We start from the raw sequence: 13,862 nt of genomic DNA, 5'->3' as shown, positions 1-13,862 counted from the left end.
TTTATCAGCCACTGGATTTGTAAACGTTATACACATCAGACTATCTAAATTTCCAGTAGCAAATGCCGATTTAAGATTAGCAGAAGTAATTTAACAATGGAAATAATGTATTTTCCATTACTTTGAAATCCATAATGAGTGTTTAATGACGCTTGAAAGTGTCCGACTGCTGTATCTGGAAAATATGTTTTATTATTTACTTATTTGCGCTCACAAAATGCCTTTTATTAAGGTTATCGTAAATACTAGATCAGTTGCGCATTCAAAGCCCACCAGGTCAGGGTGTGACCAAGGATTAGCCTAGCAAACTCAAATGAAGGCTTTCTTTCAGGCTTCCGTAGTTGTAAGCGTCCGTTGCCATGGTTAAGTTCCTATTCCCAGCTTGTGCAGTACTTGAGACAAGATGAGAAATAGAAAAGAGGCTAAGGAAAATGTTTGATTGGGAAAAATAATAATAAAAAGGGAAAACAATAACAGTTGGGTATGACATCCAAAACGGAGGAGGGTAGACGATCTTAAAAGTCGATGACGATGAGCCAAATCAAGCTCCAGAATCATCCTGACAGTGACGAGCAGCCCGAGGACGAAGGCAACTATGAACTTCCCCCACTTGTTATCTTAACTGAACAGAGGTACATTGTTATTCACGACGTTAGTTATGTGAATAATTGTTTTTAGAGAACGTATAAGTTACTCAGGGTGTGAGGTTTGGTGTCTTTCTGACAGATATGAAGGGGAAACCTGTGAAGGGCAGTTTCATGGACAAGGTGTAGCTTATTTTGAAGGAGGCCATGTGTACAAGGTACAGCTTTACAAATGAATTTCAAATACAAATAATGACCGAATTTCATAAATCAATTAAGGATTTATTATATTATAATATATTTTGAAATGTGTTTATATCCTTCCAAAAAAAAATGCATCAAACAAATAACAAAAATGTATGTTTGAATTGTATTTTTGTGAAGGGCATGTTTTCCAAAGGACTTATGGATGGATTCGGCACATTCACACGGGCAGCTGGACTAAAATATGAGGTAGCATACAGAAATTATGCATTAAAAACTAACTGTACAGTATCCTTTCTTAAGCAGGGTTTTTGAAAAGTCAATGTATATGTAACATTTCTAAAAACAGCCATCCTTTATATACACACTCATAAAAATACAGGTCAGTAAGGTGTAATGAAACATAATGTGGAGGCAAAGTCTTTGATAAAGGAATGCAGGCAAAATACTGAATTGAATTTATCTAATAGGGAGAGTTTGTACACAATATTCCCATGGGCCAGGGCACTTATACATGGGCAGATGGCAGCACCTATAAGGGGGAGGTTTACAACGGTATACCACATGGGACAGGAACCTACAAATGTACCCAAAACAGCTTGTTTTACAGCGGGCAGTGGCATCAGGGCAAGAGACATGGAAAGGTATGATTTACCATTGATTTTGTCATTTTTTAGGAATTTGGTTGTCTCTTTTTAATTGGTCTCGTTTGTGCTAGGGTACGGCGTATTATAACGAGGAAAAAAACTCTTGGTACAAAGGAGATTGGGTGAGGAACAACAGAGAAGGATGTGGACTGAGATGGTATGCATCAGGTGAATATATCTCCTCATCTGGTGTTGTATTTGAATTACCCTGCAATAACATCTGTTCCTGATAGCTACCCTTCTGGGAACACTTACTCTGGTGAGTGGAAGACCAACCAGAGGCATGGAAAGGGCACGATGCGGTGGCTGAATCTGGGACAGAAGTATGTTGGGGCATGGCAGGATGGAGTGCAGGTATGAAAGAAAACCCTAGTTTAATTATATATGAAGTTATAAAGCTTAAAAAAAATTAATTCTTGAATCAGATTTATGTTTTGGTTGCTCCTGCGGCAGCATGGCCAAGGCACACATGTCTGGAATTTAAGACGAAAAGATGGATCTCAGTATTCCCAGAGCAATCGATACACAGGGGAATTTGCTCAGGGTCAGAGGCATGGATGGGGAACCTTTTACTACGCTGGTGGTGCGATCTATGAAGGAGAATGGAAGAACAATAAAAAGCACGGGCAGGTGTGTTTCACTGTCAGCTGGAAAAAGTTTAGAGAAATCCACAGTATGCTTTCTTATTGATGTATTAAAAGTGCAGAATGAATCAACTCTGATTGTAAAATTCAGAAAAATGTCACCTTTGTTAGGGAAAATTCACACTGAGTGACGGGCGTGCATTCGAGGGACACTTTGTGGATGACCAAATTATCACACCCAACCTGAGAGCACATAGTGCTCCTCTCGGTAAGGAGCAACAGTATTCAAGAGTATGTTCAAAATAGTAAAGGAGGAAATAAGCAATCCTGCAGTCTTGAAATCCTTCTGAAATTTGTCATAGGTGCGTTCCCACTGTCACATAGTAACTCATCTTTACTGGGACCAGACATGGCTCTGAACATTGACTGTCTCCTGGACATGATCCCGGAAAGAAAACGTGACACAGAGCGCAAACAGGTCAGTCCTCAGCCCAGCGTCCTCATTTACAGCCGTGTTCCCACCCTGAAACCGTGTATCATGTGTAACAGGTGGAGTTTGTGGTGCTGAGGCAAGAAAGAGAGCTGAGGTCAATTTGTAGTTTCTACAGCAGGCTTGGTTATGCCCACTCCCCGGTGAACACCCTCCTGCTGTCCCGTCTTCAGTTCTGGCGCCTGCTCAAAGACTGTAACATTCATCATCACGGCATAACTCTGACACAGATAGACCGTCTTATCAGAGGTGAAAGGGACTGCTCCACAGCAGACACTGAATGATCCTCTGAGAGTATTTATAGGTTATTTTAACCGCTTTCACTCTGTGTGTTTCAGAGGATGTTGATCCAGCAGAGATACACTCGCCTTTCACGCCTGTGCTGCTTCGCAAGCTCATCAGCTATCTTGTCATTGTGGCCCACCACATCCACAGTAAAGACATGGTGTAAGGGAACCTGTTCCTATCTTTATCAGAAGATATCACAATGAAACTGCCTGGGGTGTCCCTTAATAAACTTAATAAAATCAGTTTGTTTATACTCAAGAAAACTTTGTTTAATCGGGATTAATCATGATCAGTTATCTGTAATAATTCATTTTTTTCTCTATTTACAGGTCACCAAAGCACCTTCTGGCTGCCTGTTTTTCCAAACTGATGACAGATGACATCCTTCCAAATGCTAAGAATGTAAAAGGTGCTTACACATGCTACAGACCCAATTGTATGTGATTCATTTAAATTGTATTTCACTAGCTGGTGAACTTCAGAGACAATCCGTTCATCAGCGGTACTGCTAGGTAACAGCAAACGACACTGTAATCAGAACTAAAAGAGCAAATCGGTGAAAGAAAAGTTCAGTTACTACTAATGTTTTGGTTTAGTAGTTTGTTGGTTCCTCAATTGGGTTTCTTCACAGGTTTTGATACTCCTGTAGAATCCTGATGTTGTAGTGTTTAACACTCTTGCTTAACTCTATAGTATGTAGTACTAACTGTTCATTAACAATAGTTGCGTCTGTCCAGGCTTTCTGTTTAGGCAGCCAGACGTTGGAGTGGTGGCTATGAACTATATGAAGAGGTGCTGGGAAGTCTTTCAGCTTTTCTGCACAGCCACCAGGGATGAACAGACCATGACCTGCCATCACCTGCTGTGGATGTTCAAGGTGCAACAAACTGTAACACTTTTCTTTGCTTGTATAAATAGTACATTACATTTTTGCTGCCTGTTTCATCAGTGCAAACTAAAAGCTTCTCAGTATTAAATGATTACTGCTGCTCTATTCCCTCTTTCCCTTCACTCCCAGCTGGTCACGGCAGGTGGCTCTTCCTCCTGGTTCTGTTGGAGGTTTCTTCCTTCCTGTTAAATGGGAATTTTTCCTTCCCACTATAACCAAGTGCTTGTTGTTAGAAGTTATCTGATTGTTTGGGTTAACCCTGTATTATTGCATCGTCTTTCCCTTATATTATAAAGCACACAGAAACAACTGTTGTTGTAATTTGGCACTATATAAATAAAACTGAATGAAAGTTTTATGTCCCAGATTTGACATTAATACAATACTTTAAAAAAATTAAAGTGGATTTATGGTCAAACAAATCTGATTTAAATGTCTTTATCAACAACAACAGCAGATAGGATGAATGACATGCCTATTTATCACAAAAACAATTAATCAAAGTTAAAACCTCATGTTGTAACCACTTGCAGGATTTCCATTTGTTGGACCATAAGCTGACCACAAGGAGGTTATTGGAGATCATCAATACAGAAAGCCACAACCCCGACAACCTTTCTGCCAGTGTTGATCTGGAGGTCTGTTTACATCAGTAAACTCATTCAGCTGTTTTTTGGTACAATATTACTCTTTTTGAATCATGAGAGCTGTTGTTCTGTTCTTTCCATTGCAGATTACGTTCCTTGAGTTTTTTGAGGTGCTTCTGGGCTGCGCAGAAGTTACATGTGAGCAGGTTTCTGAAACACTGAAGGAGGACCATCGGGTTTTTGGGTCCAACACTGAAACCAGGAAGGATTCGCCTGAGGTGGAGGTCAGTGAAGAGATGATACAGACAAAAAACAGCCCCTTCCAGTTGGTCAGATCCTGTCTCAACGCTTTCATAATCTCTGTATCTGCTAACCTTGTAATGTCATGTCACATGTAAAATATGTAGTTGTTCAAACATATTAAGGACCAAACATATTTTTGCAAGCTGTGACATAATTATATATTTCAAAATTAACAAGCTCCTGTATTTTTTCCCCTATTCATTTACTTTCAGTGTTACTCAGTTTTCCTTCTGGCAGTTTTACTAGCCGATACAGGCCAGTATTGGTTGACAAAACAACCAACACTATATGCACAAAAAGATGACTGGGGCTGCATCTGTGAAGGGTGATTCTGGAATATGCCACAAAACTGGCAGTAACTTTGCTAAAATATTTAATAAGATAAAATCCCATCTTTATTGCAGACTGGGATTTCCAGTGCTCAGGATGGAAGTCAGTGGGATGTCAAGACGGAAGCCAACGAGATACCCGAGCCTGCAGGTTTGGTTTATAGTTTCAGTGTATGCATGCCTGTGTGTGTGTATATATATATAGGACTTCAGGCCTTCTAGAAGCAGGTCTTATCTTGCCTGGGCAGGGTTTTTTTGAAGAACTTAAACCAATAACCTTTCATTTCAGTGGTGACTGGGATGTAAACCGAGTCCATAACTTCGCCTTGAAAATGCTTAAATGTTTTGCAGACTGACCACCTAAAAAGGCTTAAATTCTTTTCCCTTGATGTTATCCTACTGTCATCATTACAGATTCAAAATTTCATAGACCCAAAGTTTTACATAAGAATGGTTCAGAAAATGAAGGGACATTTATTGTATTCAATGTAAGCTAGACATGCACAGTAAATACACACTTCACAAATCACATATTTAAAACTGGTTTGTACTTTCAAATTCTCAGAATGATTGTGTCAGAACTAAAATGCCTAACATGTTTATTTCCTTTAGAGTACACAGACGATCCTGAAGGTGAAATCATGTGCAGACCAGCAGAAAACAACACTAAAGACTGCAAATTGGAACTTAAGATGAAGACTGTCGATGAATTCTTCAACCACTTTTTCTTCCCAGCATCTGACTATTACCAGCTGGTCACAAGAAACATAATGGAAGAAAAGCACCACCCAGAATCTCAGGTTGCTCTAGATAAGATGAAACAAAAGCCAAATAATGCTGTCAGAACAACATGCAGCTATCATGTCCTTAGTTTTGTTGGTTCAGTTTAGAGCATTATGAAGTGAAAATATTAATACAATGACCTCACACACATTGTACTCCATTATTAACAAGACATGCAAGTAAAGGGCTGGTTTCATGAAAAATCTTCAAATTTTCCAAGTTGCCACTTTGCAACAAAGATTTTGTGACTGCATCTCTTCTCAGAAGAAATGCCCCTCACCCCCCTTAGCAAAAAACCCCCCAGAAAATTGAAGAATACAAGATGAAACAAATGATTCCGTTTGTGTATCCCGTTTTAACAAATAAAAGCAGTCAGTAATAACAGCGTTGAGCATTTTGTTCATTTGTGATTGGATATAGATACAGAGTTCTTTATTGGTTGTAACCAAAACTTTAATTAGAACTTAGATGAGTAGAAAAGTTTTCTCACGCAAAGAACGTCAAAAATCTTTTTTTTTTTTTTTTTAATATTAAAAAGTGTAAAAAGTTGCTAAAACAAGTCAAAAATAAACACTTCTTTACTTTCTTCAGTCTCTTTACTAAATATTAGGAGGGGTGAAGACCATGAGGTCACTCGGACAGACTGACTGGCGTATCTTGTCCTTCAGGTCTGGGGTGAAGAGAAGCAAGGCAGACTCTGCTGTCTGTACCTAAAGAATAAAAGGGGAAAAAAAAAAAAATCCAAAGAGAAAAATCACAAAGACAATTTTGGACAAAACATTAGGATCGATCTATCTACTTAACCACTCCATAAAACCCTAGTGTTTAGAAGAAAAGTGGAAAAACTTTGACCTGTCGTGAGTGACGAGTTAACACCGAAGACACCACTGGCAGTGCTGTCGTGACAGAAGTGAGCAAAAGAATGAATAAAATGGTGAAAATGTGTAGTTTTTAAAAATGTGGTGACAAACCCCCCCCCCCCCAAAAAAAACAACAACACTTCAACATAAAAATCTCTTTCATTAGTTAGTGTTGCCAAGTTATAAAACATTAGTCTTACCAGACTCTTTCTCAGTAAGAAAGTTCGTAGCTTGTCCTCTAGGACTCTCCATCGCTACATCCACTGCCATGGGTGACAGTGTCTCTGTCGCAACTGTGTCCCTTGGTGACAGGCTGCATCTGTCTGAGGGCTGGAGGTATCTCTCAAAATCCAGTCCAGAAATTTCCTAAAATTACGAGAGAATAATATATTCATTACATGGCTAGAAAACACCCCCCCCCCCCCCCAAAAAAAAAAAAAAAAAAAAATTAAAAAAAAAAAAAAAAATTGTTCTGAAGCACAAAACAGAATTGAGAGGGAAATTTATTTTACCTCAACGACTGTGCTGTCTGGTGTGTGACACAGAGTCTCCACTAGGCCCTGCACAGCAGATGAAGAGACGGAAGGTTGGCTAGGAGTTGCACAGGGCGACAGTGTAAAGCTCGGGGCTGATGAGGGCTCAGGAGCTGGGGGCACGGCAGGTTGTTTGCACGGAGAGCCTGGAACTGCTGGACTGACAGGGTTATCAACAGTTACATCCTCGGCTGGCTCGAGGATTGCTGGAAGGAGTTGTGGAACAGAGGGAATGTCTGTGAAGACTTTTTCTGACACTTGTGCAGGGCATCCGTCAGGTTGGGTGTCATCTGAAATCACTTCCTTGACAGGTGAGAAATCCATTGAGATGTTCACGATGTCCCTTCTGCTCTGGGTCGCCTGAGGAGTGCCGCACTGAGACTTTGGTTCTGGGGTTTGTCTGAGAGTGAGGCGGAGGTGTGCGGGTGCGTGAACATGTTGAACAGGTGTCTGAGCCAACGCAAGGGAGCGCCGGGTGACCCTTCTAGGTGAGAGATATGTGGAGCAGGGAGAGACCCCAGGCAGCACAGCAGCATTTAAATGGCTGGATCTCCTAACTGAACAAAGAAAAAACCCAACATGTGCAATATGATTAGACCAAATCCAGAGTCATCCAAAGTCCAAACTTTTGGCATGCAAGTCACCTGATTGTTTAGCTGGGCTCTCCACCTGGAAGAAGCCTCCATCAAAGACCACTGTGTCCTGCCTTTGAGCCCCTGCTTGTGGGTGTGGATTCTGAGAGCTCAAGACGAGACAGTCTTCAGTGTTAGCAGCACCGGCTGCCTTCTCTGCCTCAGCTGCCTGCTTTTTGGCTTTCATGGCTGCTTTTGCGGCAGCCAGACGAGCCTTAGCTGCTGCATTAGTTCCTGCAGGCTTGGCAGATGCTGCTAGCTGTTTCTGTGAAAAAGACGGGACAAGCTGTTTTCTTAAACACGGAGGCCTTCATATGCAAATGACTACAGAAACAGCAACCATAAAACTCAATTAGTTTTATGATGGCACAGCTGTGTGTTGACAAAAGTAAAGCAGTGTTATTGAACCAAAGCTTAAATTAGGAATCTTTACCTTAACTACTTTCTTCTGTCGTGGTGGAGGCTTGTGCTCCTCCACCCAGCCTCGCTCCTCCGCTTCTTTCAGAGCGTCAAACTTCTTGTTGACATCCTCGACCTGGAATGCGGAAAGAGTGCAAAACAGATGTTAGGTCACTTCTCCTTGTTTGCGTGTTAATGTGTGTGTTGCACCTCTCGAGGCATCACCTGGTAATAAACCATGTCCCAGAACCCCTGCAGGTCAGTGCAGGTGGTGATCTTCTCCCCTCGGCCTAGCTCACAGTCGTCCACCAGACCGCTGAATTGGTTGAAGCGTTCTTTCATCAACAGCCGTGCTTGGCCAACAGCTGTGCGCATGCGATCTCTCACTGAACACGATGAGAAAGAAGATAACAAAATTACTATTAGTCAGAGAAATCCACCATTTTCCTCATATGAAAAACAACCACTATCTACAGAACCAAAATTAAATATTCAAGGTTTTAATAATCAATTGGTGTAGAAGATAAACTCACTTTCTTCTGGGATGGACTCATCCTCCACTTTAGACTCCCAGTGGAGAGACAAGCTCATCAGTCTCTCTGTCTCATTGGCCATTTCGGATCTGAAGCATTTAAAAGAAAATGTTTTTAAAAGAAAAAAAAAAAAAAAAAAAAGGCGTTCTTTTTTGAAAGACTAAACAATATGAAAAGTACCTGAAATATGGTACGTCGTGCTTGGTTTCCACTGATCCACCTGGACTTGGAGGGGCAACCGTGGGAGAGGTATGAGGAGGAGAGCGCAGAGGAGATTTAGGTGGACACGATTCGCTCTGCTCATCACTGAATACGGGGGCTGGTGGAAGGTTGAAGCTGGAGCTGGATGAAAAGAACAGCACTGCTTTTAGATTGACTGAAATTCTAAAGCCTACATATTTTCTTTAAAAAGGGCCCAAAAGAAAAAAGAAAAGATACTACTGCCTGACTCGTCACAGTAATGCTGAGTAACAACAGCAGTAAACACATCTATTAATTGGTGTTTTGCAATACTGTGGCCAACATCAGTGTTTCAGTACATATTTAGCAAAAGGAAAATTTGAGCAGATGAAACGGAAAAAAGAAGCAGACCTTGGTGTAAGGAAGGAGTCTGCTGAACGAGGTGTGAGAGGCTCAAACTTGAAGGATGACAAGCCAGTCGGAGCCTGGAAGAGAAAACCTTCTGGAGCAAATGAGGATGTCGATGGGACGAGATCAGCAGAAACAGGCTTGGCTGGAGATTGATCCACCACCATGTCTTCTTCCTCAGCACATGGTGTCGGGCTGGGAGGACTAGGTCTTTTCTCAATGTCCTGCATCTCAGGCACTGTCAGCTCAGGTTCCTGCACACGACAGGAGCAGCAAAGCAATTAAACTCCAAGTTACTTAAAAGTTTCACAAGTTTAGTTTGTCGTGTGTTTCACTGAACTGCTCACCTCTGAGACAGCATGATGGATAGTGTCATTGACTGCTTCTGTGTTTCATAAAGAAGGACAACAAAAATGGTGAGAGAAATTCCAACAACTGTTCACAATGTAAAGTGAGGCAGACACATTTGGAACAAATTTTGTTTTGGTTTTATGGTTCATGATACCTTTACAGTTCCTTTGTGCACCAGACAGGGGAGCTACAGGATTAAGATTTGCTCGGCTCCTTGTGGTTCTTGCATCGGACACTGGTGAGAGACATTAAACACAAACAAATATCCATTTGTTTTAATCCCTCAACGCCATTTCTTAACTTCCCTTCCCAGTTTCGATATGAAATGAGCTTCCAAACCAGACAATACCTGCAGTCTTGTCCTTAGGTTTGCCTTTTACCACAGGAACTGGAGGTCTGTTGGCAGATCTGGTTGACAAAGCTCGTACGGCAGGTGCTTCTATGGTAGAATGGGATAATACAGACACAAATTAAGAGCTAAACACAGGATTGCAGTACTGCAAAACAAACAAAGCTCAATGGCTGGTTTCAAGGGCAGTTTTTTTTAAATTATTTGTACCTTTGGTCTTGGTCGTAGTTGATGCAGGCTTGGCAGAAGCTAGCCGGGTCCTTGTTGATCTTTCCACAGCAGGTTGTCCTACAGAAAGAGAAGAAGGTCATTACTAAAACTGCTTCTAATCAAAAGCTGCATTTAAAAAAATAAAAATTCAGTTAAGGGGCATTCAGTTAATTTACCCTTCTTCAGTCCAGTATTTGGATCTTGTATCTTCAGAGGCTGCAGAAATTGAGGCAATAGAAAAACAAATGAACAAAGTATTAGTTTTTTGTTTTAAATAGTTAAATACAAAACTTGTGAAAACAATGGTGCATGCGTGGAAGAAAACAGTACCTTCTCCACTTGCTGCTGCTGTTTCATTGAACGAGTGACTCTAATACTTTGGGATGGAGCCGTGTTCGCCTTTTTCTGAAAACATAACCAAAAATAAATAAATAAATTCCACTGAGACCAAAAAGAATATCCTCTGATATCATGTGGTCATCACAGTTATGAAAGAACCAACAAAAAGATAGGGAAGTAATGTGATTCACAGACTTGTTTTATAATAAGTTACCTAAAGTGTTTTTTGATAAGTCCCCTCTTACCTCTTGGATTTTTGCTGAGGCATCTGGGACAGCAGGTAGTGAGGTAATGGTTCCCGTTGGATGATACAGACCAATCTTAAACACCCCTTTACGTTCCCTTTCCCTCTTCTCTTTCTCCTTCTCAAGAGCCTTCCGCTCCTTCCAGCGCTCGAGCTGTTTCAGCCTATCTTCCACTGCTTTTGCTGTGGAGTAACAAGCATGGGAAAGGGCACAAATCAGCTAGAGCTAGAGCAGTCCATTTTTTTTAAAACTGTGAAGCCATACCTTTAGCAGGTTTTTCATTGTTTTTCGTCTTCTCTTGTATGGTTGACATATTGGCCACTGCAATAGAGGCATTCAGGGAGGACATTTCCAGCTCTGGGAGTTTATCCAGCTGCCTCCGGGTGTTCACAGTACGTTCTCGATTCTCCTTCTGGGAATGAGACCTTCTCCGAGACATTTTTACCCTAAGCATCGACACACTGGTGTCCCGCTGCCGCAGGTGAGCAAATCGTGACTCCATAATCAGGTATCTGGATTTTTCAAGAAGGGAAACATAATGTTTTGAAAGGTACTGCAGATTGCATGCAATAGATATTACAGACATTAGGAGACATTTGTCATATTAGATAAAAACGAGAGGGATCAAAAACTGAATGGCAAAATTTTTTCGTTTTTTGTGTTGTAATCAGCTATAAGAATAGAAATTAGGCAGTTTTTAAACGTATTAGTGTCATTATTCATGTGGTGGCGATTTTAAAACCACACAAAAATAATTCCCAAAACATGGACAATGTACTGAGCAAGAGCTGTCAGGGGAAAAAAACAAAAACAAACAAAAAACACTTCTTAGTATGTGGTATAGGCTAGGCACTATAAATGGTAACACGGCAAAAACGGCTTCATTTTGGCCTGTTTAGCTACAAGCTTGCAGACGCAACAACCAACAGATCAAAAATATTGACGCTGTGTTTTTTCTCCTCCCGCTTTTCTTATTCTCCGGAAATTCAAACAATTGCGTTAAAACAACGACAGGAATGGCGTCGCGATGGCTTAATTTTTTCCTTGGTGGTTTCTCTGCAAACAAATGTCAACGTCAGTGTTACTGGATTAAAGTATGATTTGAAGGAGACGTGAACCTTACACCAACTACATACCTGAGTAAAAGCAAAATATAATAAGGCAAAAATTGGAGAAAATAAACGTGAGCCAGCACAGTGTTTTGTTCTACTGCTACTAAAAAGTGTAGTGAGTAGAAATAGATACTTTCAAAGGCGAACCAGGAACACGAGCTAATTATTCAACCAATGCTAGTTTTGTAACCCACTCCACCGCGACTGTTGACAGAAGGACTCGCGCAGAGTTCAACGTTCCGTTAACAAATATATCTAAGTGAACAACTTTTATGATTAAAAACCCAACTTACCTTTTTTCTTTTTCCAAAGAGGTACAATATTTTTCTTTTCTGTCTACTTACTAAAACCTGACAGCGCAACGTACACGCTCAGTGCAGAAACATAACAATCATGGCGGGTGAGTTTTTAAAATTTGTCCAAGTTTACGCTGATTGGCTGCAAGTCGTACGTGAGCCCTGATTGGTTAGTTTCTTTTCTTCTTCTTCTGATTATTTTGTTGCTGTTGTAACAACTTTCCATTGTGTGCTGAAATTAGTCCAGAAAAGTGGAGAAAAAAATTGTATAAAAACGTTTGCTTGGAATAAATTCTTTTTTTCTTTTTTTTTAAAGGTCAAACCCTGTATAATTACACAATATGCATGTGTCTGATAAAATCAGGCATTTACAGTAGGAAGGGTAACAATTAGTATTAATATTAAGTTGTTTAGCTGATATAGTTGAACACGGGAATTATTTATAATCAGCAATCAGCTATGTGGGTTAAATCCATGTGGAATGAAATGAACTGTAAATCATTATTTGTTACTTTGCAAAGCAACCTAAAATAAAAATACACATGCATCCACAGAAAACTAATGAAATGATTGTACAATGTGATGCAAATAAAAGTGTTCATCATAAATAAGTTTAATACATTTCTCAATTAGACAGAAGATTTAAAAAGTGATATTTTGAAGCCAAATAAATTATAATATCTCTGTTTTTTTCCCCTCCTCTTCCCCCTGCAGGTGATTTTTATCCTTCAAGCTTGGGACCTGGGAGCTTCAGGGTCCTGCGCAGTAGCTGTTTCTAGGACTGCACTCTTCTGGACAGAGATCTTGATGTTGTTCCTAGGATCTGCTGGAGCCAGTTGCCTAGCTTGGGGGCAGGGGGCCACTGCACCAAGTGCTATACACACTCCATTTACTCCTTTGTGTACCTTATGCAGACTTCAGTGTCCACATCACTCTTGTGTAACTTGCCTGTTAGACCAGAATTGACTCTGAGACCAGCGACAAAGTCATAACTCAAACAAGGAGAGCATAAACAGGTGAGAAAATTTCCAACAGCATATATAAATGTACACACCTTTTTTTCTCTCCACATGAAACTCTGTGTAGTGTAGTTCAACAACCAAATGAAGTAACATCAACACAAATAAATTTTTGAGTCATGATCATTTTTGTTTTATGGTGGATTTAAGTCCTAAAATAGTAACAACACTTGTGTTTTAAAGGTCATTAAAAAAACCTGACTAAATATTACATTTCTAACCTCTCTGTCAACAAAACTCGCAACTGTGTTTTTAAGAGATATGTCATCACATTTTCTGTCCTTTTCCCCTGCAGGACAAAGGACGAAGTACAAGTTAGGATGTAGTTCAGACAAAACCAAAAGAAAAAGCTGTTCAAGCCTAATTCATGAGATTTTTTGTAAGATTTTGCTAACTACATTTCCTGTAAAAGCACCAAAAAAAGATATTAGAAGCTTAATATGTCATAGGTGCCAAGAATTCAGTGCTCTCTGTTATTTACCAAGAACCACGGAACAGTAGATTTCTATGATCTCTGGCATGTTTCAAGTGCTCCAGGAGTTCATCACAAGTTAATATTTGTGTTATTCTAGCCCATCCTCATCCTTTTTATTTTTAAAGTAACTGGAATTAATTATTTTGAACAGATGTCTTTGTTATAAAATGTAAAAAAAACAAAACAACAAAGCAAAACAAAGAAAACGCCACAAAAACCTAAGTAATGCTACC

At 40.1% G+C, this 13,862-nt stretch overlaps 2 protein-coding genes across 3 annotated transcripts; one reads left to right on the top strand and one right to left on the bottom strand.

Annotated features, from left to right (window-relative positions):
* The first annotated feature begins 364 nt into the window (after positions 1-364).
* On the top strand, positions 365-6,428 carry rsph10b (radial spoke head 10 homolog B). Of its 2 annotated transcripts, XM_085415954.1 has the most exons (17): positions 365-632; positions 727-802; positions 969-1,037; positions 1,259-1,432; positions 1,507-1,592; positions 1,669-1,789; positions 1,889-2,065; positions 2,191-2,287; positions 2,382-2,497; positions 2,569-2,758; positions 2,848-2,956; positions 3,127-3,206; positions 3,535-3,674; positions 4,220-4,324; positions 4,420-4,557; positions 4,981-5,056; positions 5,518-6,428. In XM_085415954.1, the coding sequence occupies exons 1-17, from the start codon at positions 526-528 to the stop codon at positions 5,793-5,795; spliced, it is 2,139 nt and encodes a 712-aa protein (XP_085272080.1). In that variant the 5' UTR covers positions 365-525; the 3' UTR covers positions 5,796-6,428. The 2 variants fall into 2 exon arrangements, with proteins under 2 accessions (XP_085272080.1, XP_085272081.1); XM_085415955.1 differs by lacking the exon at positions 1,259-1,432.
* dlgap5 (discs, large (Drosophila) homolog-associated protein 5) lies at positions 6,083-12,254 on the bottom strand. The gene is made up of 19 exons (XM_085415953.1): positions 12,133-12,254; positions 10,992-11,239; positions 10,728-10,909; positions 10,474-10,548; positions 10,320-10,359; positions 10,144-10,221; positions 9,934-10,023; positions 9,739-9,819; positions 9,581-9,618; positions 9,237-9,487; positions 8,826-8,987; positions 8,646-8,734; positions 8,338-8,498; positions 8,147-8,248; positions 7,726-7,978; positions 7,061-7,638; positions 6,749-6,914; positions 6,541-6,584; positions 6,083-6,398 (listed from the first exon to the last, which is right to left on the bottom strand). Exons 2-19 carry the CDS (start codon positions 11,227-11,229, stop codon positions 6,288-6,290), a joined length of 2,739 nt encoding a protein of 912 aa, XP_085272079.1. The 5' UTR covers positions 11,230-11,239; positions 12,133-12,254; the 3' UTR covers positions 6,083-6,287.
* Positions 12,255-13,862: the final 1,608 nt, after the last annotated feature.

Source organism: Rhamphochromis longiceps, linkage group LG8 (genome assembly GCF_057381845.1).
Source record: "Rhamphochromis longiceps isolate RC_006_pf linkage group LG8, R_longiceps_female_GT1.1, whole genome shotgun sequence".
In the NCBI taxonomy this organism is placed as follows: Eukaryota; Metazoa; Chordata; class Actinopteri; order Cichliformes; family Cichlidae; genus Rhamphochromis; species Rhamphochromis longiceps.
The sequence above is the reverse complement of the archived record's forward strand: the minus strand, read 5'-3'. Positions and strand labels throughout refer to the sequence as shown.